Raw genomic sequence first — 14,439 nt, forward strand, 5'->3', positions numbered from 1 at the left:
CTATGTAGGTCCATATAATGCAATTGAATGGTGACCAGAACTTTGAAGCTCCAAAAAGCACATAAAGGCTCCATAAGTCTCCAGTGGTTAAATCCATGTTTTGGAACCATGGAATTTATGATAAATCTCCACTTTCACACAATTTTTTTTTGTTTTTGCCAATTCCCATTCTTTCTGCATATCACCCCCTACTGGGCAGCGAGGAGAATTTATAGTAAAAAAAGGACTTTGACATTGATCTGTTTCTCACCCACACCTATCATATTGCTTCTGAAGATATAGATTAAACCACTGGAGTCTTATGCTCACTTTGTGCTTTTTAGAGCTTCAAAAATGTAGTCACCATTCACTTGCATTGTATGGACTAACAAAGATATCTACTTTAATTATTGTACTCAGCAGAAGAAAAAAGTCATACACATCTGGGATGGCATGAGGGTGAGTAAATGATGAGAGAATTTTCATTTTGGGGTGAACTATCCCTTTAAGTATTTAAAGTTCGTCATGGTTGGTGGTTAAGCCAAGAATTTCCTGAAACTGTCCTGGTTTTACCATTTGTTTTGATAGAGCAAAAAAGAATAATGCTGAATCATGTCAGACAAGTATGTGATTTAATAATACTGCATGATTACGTCATACTGAGGTACCTGCACCCGGTCACCGATTTCATATTCATAAGCCTGCGCCTGGATGACGTCAGAGAAAGGTGAGACTCCGGAGCAAAGTTTGAAATATCCATTTCCAGATTCATAATAGAAATACATACATCAGTAATGGTAATAATGGATGCGTATATAATAAGTATCCAAAATGTGTATCCGTTGCGGACGGATATGATGCGTCAATGATGCGTCATTGCGGACTTTTATTTTGACAGCTTTAAAAGCAGGAAGTGCCTGAAAGTGTGATTTTCAAGCTGGAGGACATGGGGGTTAAAATAGAGGTTTTTAGGGTGAGTGTGGTGATATGTACAATATTTTGCACGCCGATCTGGCTAAATAAACTATATATAAATATACTAACCCGCATTTGTGTCAATAAAAGTCTTACAAAAGCTGTTCCGTTTACGTACTTAGAAATCTTTCTACCATGCGAAACAGTCAGCCAATGTCTTTGTCTCAACTGATGTCAAACTATATGTTGATATCTGCAGATTTACAAAGTATATCTTTTACGCAGATGATGGTCTACCTGTCGTTTCCAGTGGCCATGTTTTGGATATCGAACCAAGCAGAATATTTTGAAGAATATATCGTGAAGAGAAAGGTTTGACACTTTAATATTGCCTCAGTGGAATATCAAATGACAACAATACTCAAATTCTTGGACCACGGTTGCATGTTGAACAGCTTTTTCATCAATTTGGGATTTCACTTATGTAAATGTACTTGCTGATAATGCTATCCACGTTTTTCCTGAACGCGGAAGTGTTCCGCGATTTGACTGTTTTTCGTTTCCGGTCTCCAGTGTTTTCACTCGCATCGGCGTATATTCTTAGCGGGTAATGTAATGTTTAAGGTATTACATTTGTACAAATGGTCAAAAACATGCCGATACTTGTTTTTTTTATAGACAGTGCCTCACCTGAGTGTGTAGATGACATGAAGCGATGGTCAGAGGTGAGTTACGTTGATATCAATAATTATTCTGAGTTGTTATGACAACCAACAACTGCACAAGTTGCACCTGAAATTAATTTTTACTTCAAGTTACACTTAAATGGTTGTTGTTCTCCTGTGGATCGCTCGTTTTGGCAGTTTTACTTGCTGTCTCGAGACCAGAAATAGAAAACAGGATCATCACGGCACCGCCCAGTGGATGCTCAGGAAAACTGTGGATTATTAGTTTTGTAGGATGATTACTGAACATTACATTTTGATATTTTCCAGAGGGAGATCTTCCCTCCTGATGAGAAAATGCATGTAAGTGCAAGTATTCCCACTTTTACTTGTTACACACAGATCACATTTAAATGCTTTTATTTGGTGGTTTCCTTGGATGTTAAACAAGTTAAAAGAAGTTAGTTATGTAGGAAGATAGATACTTTATCGTTGATAAGACTATACATCAAAATATCCAAATATGTTCAACACTATTATGTTTTTTTTTTTTTTTTTTTTTTTCTATTTTTTGCATAGAATTCCTGTGAATCATCATAACATTAGTTACCACATTGTGCAAATTCTCAGTGGGAAAATCCCCGATTCTCAAGGATGATGCACGCTGAACATATGATTATAATCAGCCCGTCATAAATAGTAACTTTAGTTGTTACACAATTAAATGAACATTCTCAGGACCTTTTTTTTTTAGTCAGTGCCAACATTTATTTATAATAATGGCTGAGAAAAAATATAGCCAGTAGTCACTATATGGTTTTGTTTTGGGGGGGGGGGGGGGGGGGGGGGAAGCTTCTTGGACATTCTTCAGAATTTCTGCTTTTGTGTTCCAAAGAAGAAATAACAAATCATACAGGTTAAATATGACTTATCATTTTGGGGCGACCTATTCTTTATTATAGATTACAACGGGGGTAAAGTCCTCCTGGGGTGAAAGGCACTTTTGATTTGATTTTCTCCCCCCAAAAAATAAAAAACAGCTCTTTGCGTGTAATGTCTACATTTTTGGTTTTGAGGTCATTTGATCAGTATTTAATCATTTTTTAAATCTTGTTTATGTAATCCCGCAAAATACTTATTTGTCTTTTTCAGTTTTGTTAAAGGTGATTAAAGATTTTTAACAACTGTCCAATAAGTGTAAAGATAACCCCCGTTGCAGGGGTTAAAGGCCCCTATTAAACACATTGTTTTTCTTAAGTGGGGGAATAGATTTGATATGAAAAATGTTCAAAGTGGGTTCACATGGACTCATCCAATCACAATAGAGATTAGTTTGTTTATAGAATACTTGAGATGTAAGAAAATGTCAAATGTGTTTCAGATTAACAGGAAATGGTTGACTTTTTTCCTGAAGTGTTTGTTTTGAGTAAGCATCATCTTCATTTGTTACTCATAAATGCGTCTTGCTGTCTCAAAAGTATTTGCATAAGGTCCCTTTGCCTCAACACCACCTTTTTAAAAATAAATAAACAAATGAAATAATTTTTTTTTTATCAAAACAACCTTCCGTTACTATTTATTTTCACAAATTATGATGCTCCGTGATCAATATACAACAAAAAGTAATGTACTTTTCTTGATAGACCTTAAAAACACATTTTCCTTTAGATGTAACCAACCCCTTTGGATCCCCCTTCCAGATGTGTGGGGGAAAACACACCCTGTGTCTCAATCAGCTCCCTATGTGGTGAATCAGTATATCGTGAACAGGAATTCGGGCACTGGTAAGGGTGTTCATCCACTGAACATTGGGACACTTGTGACTCAATCACCTGCTCACACATTATTAATCAACAACATGGCTGTATAAATGATTATATACAACAGTTAGTTCTGGTCCTCAAATCTGATTGGACGAGAGACGTTCCATGAGCACTGATGGTTTCACACCATCAGCACTCGGACGTTTCACGGTGTGTATCACTCTGCTTGTGTTTGTGCCATTCTAAACTAAAGTGTAAGAGCAGTGCAGATGTGTTAAGAACTACTGTATGTGTCTCTTTTTACATGTATTTTTTTTTTTTTACATTACATATGTTAGCCAGCAGGTGATGGCAAAAGATCATTTTTGTGTGTAATATGAGCCAGTTAGGTGACGTGAAGTGAAACCGCATCAGCCAATGTTTACATACAACAGCGCTCTGTGATCGCTTGTATTACTACTACACTACTAAAGCTAGGAAATAGCTTTAAATGGCTTTAAACGAACAACTTCAGCATCACGGCTCATCACAGCTGAGAGACACAACAGACTGATTAATTACACAACTCAAGGCGCTAACCTCTTACCGGATTTTCCACATTGGAGAGGACATGCTGTTTAAAATGGTGGAGGACATTTCGGTTTCTATAATGAATGACTCTTGCGCACCGGCTACCGCGAAATAGGGAGAAATACCCCCGCTTGGACGGCTATTTTTCCACTGAGAAAGCTGAGCTTCAGAAAGCTGACAGCATCTCTGCTTTGGCGTGGCAACAGGTGATCGCACATGCTCCGTCTCTCTCTCTCTCTCTCTCTCTCTCTCTCTCTCTCTTTTGCTCTCTCTTGCTCTCTCTCTCACACACACACACACATCCATCCTTGTTTATCCAATAACTTGTTAGAAACAGCACAAGCCGTGTTACTATTTCTGAAGTGACATTTTTGAATTACTAACGGAGGCTTGGACGCATCATTTGGTTTGAACCAGCAACGGCAGATTGTGATCTGTCGCGTAAGTAAGTAGTTCCATGCACAAATGCGTTTTTATGACCGTACTCAGTTTTTTCTCATTTTTTTAAATGTACTCGTTCATTGAACTGTTGTATATAAGCAATATCACACTCGCAATCGTGCTATATGACCCTAAACCAGCACTGCTGTGATTACCTACGGCACTCGGCCTGCGGCCGAATCACAGCAGTGCTGATGTAGGGCCATATCGCACTCTTGCTCGTGTGATATTGCTCAACTATCCCTCATTTTCCTTGAAGATATTCAAATGTACAGTGTTATTACAACAGATAAATGACATAAATAAATACAAATATAAAGGAGTGTATTTTAAACCTTCTTTTAACAACTCAAATATTTAAAAGATTGTTTCCCTTTCATTGTGGATGACAGACAAACAACATCTTTTTTAAAGTGAAAATAAGGCTTTGACATTATAGTTTTACACTTGTGCTCATCTTCTAACAACTTCAGAGACTTCAGAAGACTTCAGTTTCCAGTATGGGAACATAGTGAGCAACGAGGCTCCCTGGTTTTTACGGTGCATTGTGGGATTCTTTTAGGGAGTGAATGTTTCAGTGCACTGGAATGATTTTGTGGTTGAGACAGACCTTAAAATGTCTGACTCACTGATCAGTGCCCTGACTACTGAACTTGGGAACTGATTGAGACACCCTGAGACCAAATAATTGGCCAGTAGTTTTTAAATCGATTTATTGAATGTAAAATAAAAAAATAAAATAAAAAGTCTTCCTCTAATGTGACAGGTACAGACACTACATAAATTCAAAATAAATAACATTGGAGTTACAGTTCATTTGTAACCCTAATCCCAATAATAATAACCATAATCAATAAATGAGATTTGGTCCATAACGCAGGACATTTAAAGGAATGTTTCACCCAAAAATGAAAATTCTCTCATGATTTACTCACACTCCTGCCATCCCAGATGTGTATGACTTTTTCTTCTGCTGAACACAAATTAAGATTTTTAGAAGAATATTTAATCTCTGTTGGTCCATACAGTGCAAGTGAATGGTGATCAGAACTTTGTAGCTCCAAAAATCACATAAAGGCAGCATAAAAGTAATCCATAAGACTCCAGAGTTTAAATCAGTGTCTTCTGAAGCGATACGATAGTTGTGGGTGAGAAACAGATCAATATTTAAGTCCCTTTTTACTATAAATTCACCTCCTTGCCCAGAAGGTGACGATATGCACGAAGAATGTGAATCGCCAAAAACAAAAGAAGAAGAAAGTGAAAGAGGATATTTATAATCTTTGTTTGTGTTCTGCTGAAAAAAGTCTTGCACAAATAGGATGGCATGAGAGTGAGTAAATGAGAGAATTTTCATATTTCGGTGAACTATCCCTTTAAATATAAACAAGCCCAAAATACACCCAGACTCTTATTTTGAAATTTCTGTGCTCTCAGTTTACACAGATACACAAGGGAAATAAAACATTCACTCTCACAATCATCTACAATGTAACAATATAAACACTATAAAGTAAACATGGTCATATGGGCTTATAAATAATGTATGTACAGTAATTCATCAACAGTAGATCATCAGCGATCCGGTAATAAAAACTCTTTTTTTCATTTCTCTAGAGACACTGTCAGTAAAAATCAATATGAACTCATGATTAACATATCTACTTCAAATCCTCTTATAAAGAAACCTCCTAAAAAAAGGATTAATAATGAAAAAAACTATCTGTAACTATCGGCTTTGATTATTTTTATTATTTTATGATTTGTACTTTATTGATTTTCTTATTCGCAAACAAGAAATAAAATAATCATGTACTTGACATATAAACAAACCACTAAAACAAAAACAAACGTAGAACAAAGGAGTTAGTCAATAAAATGGTATCAATATAAACAGTAAATAAATAAATAGAATAGTAAGAAAGGTCCAATTAAAAAGGGGGGCAGGGGTGTTGCCAGCACCATAAGTTCCCACTAGGAGCTATATCATATTTACCATGACCATTATTTTCATCTCGCCACATGCTTGCTACTACTGAGGATTACAGAAATGTAATAAATTGTATGAGACGTGTTCTAATATCTCTAGACATCAACTTTAAATTCCCAGTGATCCTCCCCCATTCTTTGTCTTTAAATATGCATCCCAAATTATCTTAATCTGCTTTGATTTTTAATATATCGGGCGACCTCTACTTGATTGATCAGCAGATATAGGCTACTTAAACCTATGAGTATTATTTAACAGTAGAGAAGCAATGACATATGTTGTGTTATTTCTCTTCTTGAAACAGAGGCAAGAGCTGGAGGATTTCAAGGTACGCATGAGAAACAGAAGGGAGCAGAAGATGCTGAAACAGATGGGAATGGAGTCTGAGGATTGACTGTAAAATGTAATTTTGTCATAATGCTAACTTGGGATCAAGCCTTAAAATAAAACACTGCAGAGCTTATGTTTTCCCAGAGCGCTAATCCATATATTTAAAATTATAATGACTCATATATATTATTATTATTATTATTTTACTTTTTTTGTTGTTGCATAATTTAATTTAAGGAACAGGTGGGGAATGCATGTTTTTTAAATATACTGTGTAAGTCTTTAAACAGTCTCACAGTGTAAATGACTATATATTAACACTGCTTTGTTTTTTGTTTTTTTTCATATTCAAAAAGAATTAAAGTAAATTTATTTTTTTAATCATTTACAATGCTTCAAAACTTTTTATAATAACATTTTTAGTGACTCATAACTGCAAATGATCTGCTCATCTGCCCATTAGAATAAGTGCTTCTGATGTCATTGAGTCAATATTCTAAAAATAACTATTAACTCTTTAAAAAAAAAAAAATTCTATTTGCCTTTTTTAATATTCTAAAAATTAAAAAAAAAAAAAATTAAATAATAATAATTAAAAAATAAAATGTAAAAAAAGATTCTTCCTGATGCAACACATTTGCAAGAATCAAGCAGCATGATATGCTGTGAAATGACAATTTTTCTATGGGCATGGCACTAATCACTGGTAAAGAGCTAATGGAGGCTGGAAGGGATTTTGCAGCTCTCCCTTAGAGGAGACCCTGGTGGACACACAGCTACATGAGCTAGCTAATGTCCCCCTTCTCATGGATCTTTTGAGAAGTTGAGAACTCCTGGAAGGCAGCTATATCCAAGATTCAAAGAGGTGAGAGATTAGGCAGTTTCTGGTTACACTGTACAACACTGCCTTCTGGAGGACTACTCGTGAACTTACATCAAATTAAATTACTCATTTCTCAAGGTTTATTCCTGTTCATTCAGTCAAGACAAGACTACTGTATATATTCATGTTCATTCACATTTGACGGATTAGCATTAAAATGAAACAGCTTTAAAGGAATATTCCGGTTTCAGCACAAGTTAAGCTCAATCGACAGCATTTGTGGCATCGTGCTGATTAGCCTACCACAAAAATGAACTTCGCCTCGTCCCTCCTTTTCTTTAAAAAAATATAAACAAAAATCGAGGTTACAGAGAGGCACATGCAATTTGTAATTTACAACTGAAAATGGCATAACTGACGCATAACATTAACTTTCCCATCAGAGGCGGACTGGGAAGAAAATTTGGCCTGGGATTTTACATAGAAACTGGCCCAAAAGTTGTTGTTTGCTGTCTTTTTCTGCATACTGCTGCCCTCTTCCGCATATCGCAGCACCGTTTTGTGGTGTGTTCTGCATAACGCGGCGGCCAATGCAGCCCCATTTCGCAGCTGGCTCACCGGGAAAAGTCCCGGTTCTCCCAATGGCCAGTCCGCCACTGTTTCCCATTCACTTTTAATTTTTATATATATATATATATATATATATATATATATATATATATATATAATAAGGGAAAGTGTACACTCAAAAAAATATTTTAGCCTAATTTTAAGATTAACACATACTGAGTGTACATTTTAGGTACTTAGACTGGTCGCCATTTTTAACCATCATTTGTCTTCAGTCATTTTTGACTGGAATCACATTTGCTGATTTAATAAAAATGTTTTTCTTTATCTGAGTGGTACAAGACTTGGTGACTTTTCCTCCACTTGCCATCTGAACATATAAAAAATAAATTGGGCATGATTCAATAAGTCCATAATTAGTTGTAAAAAAAAAAAAAAAAAAAAAAGCTACACCTTTAGTCTTTGCGGTCAAAATTGACTGACCATTGGAAATGAATGGGAAAAATCAAAACCATAGCAATTTTTCTTTTGATCTGTCATATACAATCAATAAATCATCCACAATGCAGAAAACACAGAAATTAAAGGGTGTGACAATGAAACATCCAGAGTGTAAAGCGTACACACCCACTCACACACACACACTTACGCACAAAAATGAACTGGTGAGACTATAACACAGAGCTTTTTTTTTATTTGTTTCTGTTAACTGCAAAAACTGACACCTCAGATAAATTCTAAAATGCTAAACTTTGACAAATAATAGTTTGATCATGTCTAAATATATATCCAAATGCATAACTTGTAATAAAATATAAAATTAGTTTACAACAAGCAATCAGACTACGCAGTAGGCAACTGCATAGAACACAGCAGCCATCTACTGGGTATTATTGTCACAACATGATTTTCAAGTCATGTTATTTATATTTAGTTTGCCAGATGGCAGCAGTCTTTCTCCAATACATGTCACATTCTCATATTTTCTTCATGTTTCAACAATAGAAGTGTAGGTTTTTATTGTACTAAAGTTTAGGCATGACTGTAGCAAAAGTTTAGCTTATTAATGGTAAAATTGAGAAGTTTTCATGTAAATAAGGTCATAAAATCCCAAAAGAAGTGCATCATGTTATTGATAATACTTCAGGGAAGAAGAAATGATATCATCATCGTCAAAAAAAGAAAAAAAAAAGAAGTTATATCTCTGCTCTTTCCAGCAAAAAATAACGGGGAGGACCAAAGGTAGGACTCATTTATGAAGACAATAGGAGCGTTAATCACCCTTTTGCTTCCACTAGTTCATCTGAAATGGTCATGCATATTATATGCATGCATATAAATTATCAAATTAAATTATTACAATTATATTCAATTTGCAAAAAGGCGGTTTAAAATAGCTTTAGGTGTCAACTACCTAAAAATATGTATAATAAATTATATACACTATCGGTTAAAAGTTTTGAAACACTCTTTATTATATATATATATTCACATTTTAGAATAATAGTAAAGTCATCAAAACTATGGAAAAACATAAATGGAACTATGGGAATTATGTTGTGACTAAACAAAATCCAAAATAAATCAAAACTGTGTTATATTTTAGCATCTTCAAAGTAGTCACCCTTTGCCTAGAATTTTCAGACATGTACTCTTGACATTTTCTCAACCAACTTCTTGAGGTATCACCCTGGGATGCTTTTTAAACAGTATTGAAGGAGTTCCCATCTATGTTGGGCACTTATTGGCTGCTCTTCTTTATTATTTGGTCCAAGTCATCCATTTCAGAAACTTTTTTTTTTTAATTAAATTTTAGTTTTATAAATAAATAAATTAATATGGTAGCACAATTATATTTTTGTCTACAAAACTAATTTCAAACATTTAAGCATACGCCTTCAGATCAAAAGATTTTTAAGATCATGAGAAACATTTCATTTAAGTGTTTCAAAACTTTTGACCAGTAGTGTGTGTGTGTGTGTGTGTATATATATATATATATACACACACACACACACACACACACACACACACACACACACACTGGCGGCCAAAGGTTTGGAATAATGTACAGATTTTGCTGTTTCAGAAGGAAATAGGTACTTTAATTCACCAAAGTGGCATTCATCTGATCACAAAGTATAGTCAGGACATTACTGATGTAAAAAACAGCACCATCACTATTTGAAAAAAGTCATTTTTGATCAAATCTAGACAGGCCCCATTTCCAGCAGCCATCACTCCAACACCTTATCCTTGAGTAATCATGCTAAATTGATAATTTGGTACTAGAAAATCACTTGCCATTAATATCAAACACTGCTGAAAGCTATTTGGTTCATTAAATGAATCTTAACATTGTCTTTGTGTTTGTTTTTGAGTTGCCACAGTATGCAGTAGACTGGCATGTTTTAAGGTCAATATTAGGTGAAAAATGGCAAAAAAGAAATAGCTTCCTCTAGAAACTCGTCAGTCAATCATTGTTTTGAGGAATGAAGGCTATACAATGCTTGAAATTGCCAAAAAACTGAAGATTTCATACAAAGATGTACACTACAGTCTTCAAAGACAAAGGACAACTGGCTCTAACAAGGACAAAAAGAGATGTGGAAGTCCAGATGTACAACTACACAAGAGGATAAGTACATCAGAGTCGCTAGTTTGAGAAATAGACGCCTCACATGCCCTCAGCTGACAGCTTCATTTAATTCTACCCGCTCAACACCAGTTTCATTTACAACAGTAAAGAGAAGACTCACGGGTGCAGGCCTTATGGGAAGAATTGCAAAGAAAAAGCCACTTTTGAAACAGAAAACAAAAAGAAAAGGTTAGAGTGGGCAAAGAAACACAGACATTGGACAACAGATAATTGGAAAAGAGTGTTATGTATCTTAACCCCATTGAGCTTTTGTGGGATCAGCTAGACTGTAAGGTGCGTGAGAAGTGCCCGACAAGACAGCCACATCTATGGCGAGTGCTACAGGAAGCGTGGGGTGAAATGTCACCTGAGTATCTGGACAAACTGACAGCTAGAATATCAAGGATCTGCAAAGCTGTCAAAGCTGCACGTGGAGGATTTTTTTTATGAGAACTCTTTGAAGTAGTTTAAGAAGTTCTGAACATTTTTTTTTTTTTTTTTGAAACTGTAATAGTAATTTTTCATGTTATTAATGTCCTGACTATACTTTGTGATCAGTTGAATGCAACTTTGGTGAATTAAAGTACCAATTTCTTTCCATAAGAGCAAAATCTGTACATTATTCCAAACTTTTGGCTGCCAGTGTGTATATTTTATATATATATAGATAGATAGATAGATAGATAGATAGTTGTGCTCAAAAGTTTGCATACCCTTGGAGAATTGGTAATATATGTACCATTTTTAAAGAAAACACGAGTGAGCAGACAAAACACATTTCTTTTATTTCTTATGGGATTCATATTCAACTGTAGGTAATAACAGAATGGCACAATCATAAAACAAAACATGGCAACAAAGAAAAAAAATGAAATGACCCCTGTTCAGAAGTCTGCATACCCTTAGTTCTTAATACTGTGTATTGCCCCCTTTAGCATCAATGACAGCGTGCAGTCTTTTGTAATAGTTGTCTATGAGGCCCCAAATTCTTGCAGGTGGTATAGCTGCCCATTCGTCTTGGCAAAATGCCTCCAGATCATGCAAAGTCTTTGGTCGTCTTGCATGAACCGCACGATTGAGACCTTCCCAGAGTGGCTCGATGATATTAATGCAAACTTTTGAGCACAACTGTATATATAATAGTTGTGTATTTGTTCATATATTAATATATTAGCAAATTTATGAACATGTGAAAAATTATGGTTAAAAGTATAACCACAAGAATGGCCACAAAGACATTGCTCTTCACAAACTACTTGTCAATTTCTGGGAAATCTTTTATTAAATCAAATTCACGCACAATTTGTATTAGAATCTCAGACTTTAAACCATTAGCGTACCACCACTCAAATTAGTAGATTGCCTAGAGACTAGAAGAGAATCTGCAACATGTATTGTAGAGATGGTATATCTCATGTTGGACATCTAGATAAGAAATAAAAACTTGATCAATAGTATTGCATTCCATGATGCGAAAGGTCTTTTGAATAACAATGTTTATTATAAAAGATTATAAAGAGTATATGGTTTGCAAATGTTTAACTAACTAACCTACTCATTCAGGCCATGTTTATTCATAATAATTCTAATCCAAATGTGTGCATTTATCTTAATCTAAAACATACTGTTTGTGCCATCTTAGATAATTAGATAATTTTAAGGAATTATCGAGCATATGAAGTGGGGCCAATAAAATTGTTACAAGTTATTGAAATGAAGATACTAACATATGCAGAATCAGTTATGTCATTAAAGTGCATGCTTTAATGTAGTGATTTTCTTTGACATACTCAATATTCGTAAACCTAATACCTTTGTAGAGAGAATTTGCATCTCACTTTGTGTTGTAAAGCCAACACCTTTTCCGCTGCAACTGCTATCAGTAATTTCACTCAACTGCATTACACTAACTATACAAATTAAGGTATTTCTGTGGAAATGTTGTGGACTCATGAAAAATTATTTAATATGGGGAGTAAGGAAAAATACTTTTTAGCAGTTGTAGTGATAGTTTTTTCATAACAAAAAACAAAAAAACAAAAAATGTATATATATATATATATATATATATATATATATATATATATATATATATATATATATATATATATTCAAAATACTTTTTAAAGAAAACATAGTTTCGAGCCATGCATGATTTTATCTGTGGCTACTATGGTCTTAGTTACTAAGTACCAGCGTTACACTGTAGTTACTATGCAAGAAAAATGCTTACATTTTTATTTAACTTGAGGCACAATTAAGACTTTTATTTTATATATGGAACTTTTATTTTGATTTTTTCTTTTCCGGGCTGTTGTCCGTCAGGGTGTGGAGGAGATGCCATTATTTCTGCCTTCACTGCCCTGGTGGAACTCTGTCAACAGGAAGTGTCAAATATGGCCCTCAGTGGACTAAAAGCGATCGTTAATGACAGTAAGTAATCTCCAGATACGATTTATAAAATGTTTACTGTCCACATATGAAATGGGTCAGAGCCTATATGTTGATATATTGGCCTGTTATGATGTATGGAAGTGCATATATAAGTATTGCAACAGGTGTACATAGAGTCAGTGCTCGATACGTCATACTGGAAACTTCCGTATGAAACTCTTTTACACTGAAACTTTAACTCTCGTTCACTGAAACCTCAACAGAGTTTATGAGCTTTACACAACACTTTTACTCCTCAGAAGTGTCATCCATTGAAATGGAGAGGATTCTCTTCTATTATAGTGCACGAATGAAAACGTGTCAGTTGTGGTCTTGTGATCGACCTCACGTTGGACATAAATATTTACTCATAGGAAATCTCTTAATTTCTCTCTTCATTAAACTATTGAGTACGGAAGCCCTGAACTGCAAGGTGGAAGATAAAAATAACGGTGAAAAAAAAAAAAAAAAAAGTCTCAGTTCCTTCTTGAGCCTGTCTCAAATTTTTTCTCTCTTCCAAAATTTTTTTCTCTGCCTTATGTCTGTCCTTTTGAAGTGTTATAGATACATCTGGTAATGTTAAGGCCGCGGGTGTCGTGACCAATATTAACATTGCCAGATGTAGCCCTAACACTTCAAAAGGACAGACATAATAATAATTTCCCCATGTTTCCCGTTTTCCTCAATACATTCCTTTCCTTCGCTTTCACCATGTAACACTGAGCAAACGGCATAGATGATTTAGGAAGAGCAACAATTTCAAACAAAAAAATAACTCCATATCAAACATATGTAACCTGATTTTGTCTTGATTAAGGTTTGCAAACCCTTAAATAAATAATAAATGTATTATTCAGCTATATAGCAACAGAGAAAGCATTAAAAGCATAAGATTACATGTTTAGTGATAGTGGCACCTGGTGGCCAAGGTTGGTACCGCATGCATTCTTTTGAAGAGTAAAAAAAAAAACATTTTGAAGAGAGAGGTTTTTTTGGAAGAGAGAACACATTTTTTTGAAGAGAAAAAAAAATTTTGAAGAGAGAAAAAAATGTAAGACTTTGGCTCAGGAAGGAACTGAGACACAATTTTTTTTTTTTTTTTTTTCACAGTTATTTTTTTTTTTTTTCCACCTTGCAGTTCAAGGCTTCCGTAATTGAGACAATGGCACCACAACACGCATAGTTATAATATGGGTTTATTACTATTATGTCATCCAGCTCTTTCTTTAATTTTAAATTCTGTCCAAATAAATAAAGCAAATAAAACAGTGATTGCATTTTGATTAGAAATAAGTCTGCATTGTTTACAGGCTATAAAATAA

General features: G+C 34.7%; 2 protein-coding genes across 2 annotated transcripts in view; both read left to right on the plus strand.

The window, feature by feature from the left end:
- Window positions 1-828: 828 nt before the first annotated feature.
- Window positions 829-7,037, plus strand: LOC127450838 (protein PET100 homolog, mitochondrial). The gene is made up of 4 exons (XM_051715241.1): window positions 829-952; window positions 1,180-1,266; window positions 1,890-1,922; window positions 6,628-7,037. The coding sequence occupies exons 1-4, from the start codon at window positions 926-928 to the stop codon at window positions 6,715-6,717; spliced, it is 237 nt and encodes a 78-aa protein (XP_051571201.1). The 5' UTR covers window positions 829-925; the 3' UTR covers window positions 6,718-7,037.
- Window positions 7,038-13,010: 5,973 nt separating this feature from the next.
- The window catches only part of LOC127450075 (syntaxin-binding protein 2-like), a 38,765-nt gene continuing 37,336 nt past the window's right edge, over window positions 13,011-14,439 (plus strand). The window contains exon 1 of the mRNA XM_051713806.1: window positions 13,011-13,117. Within this exon, the coding sequence (XP_051569766.1) occupies window positions 13,081-13,117 (37 nt within the window). The 5' untranslated portion in view covers window positions 13,011-13,080. The remainder of the gene's footprint in view (window positions 13,118-14,439) is intronic.

The sequence above is a fragment of the Myxocyprinus asiaticus genome, chromosome 13 (assembly GCF_019703515.2).
Source record: "Myxocyprinus asiaticus isolate MX2 ecotype Aquarium Trade chromosome 13, UBuf_Myxa_2, whole genome shotgun sequence".
Lineage (NCBI taxonomy): Eukaryota > Metazoa > Chordata > Actinopteri > Cypriniformes > Catostomidae > Myxocyprinus > Myxocyprinus asiaticus.

Bases quoted from the DNA above. Each gene is read 5' to 3' on its own strand.
- LOC127450838 (XM_051715241.1), top strand. From the start codon at position 926: ATGGGGGTTAAAATAGAGGTTTTTAGG. The intron at 953-1,179 runs GTGAGTGTGGTG...TCTTTTACGCAG, and splicing joins TTAAAATAGAGGTTTTTAGG to ATGATGGTCTACCTGTCGTT. The intron at 1,923-6,627 runs GTAAGTGCAAGT...TTCTTGAAACAG, and splicing joins CTCCTGATGAGAAAATGCAT to AGGCAAGAGCTGGAGGATTT.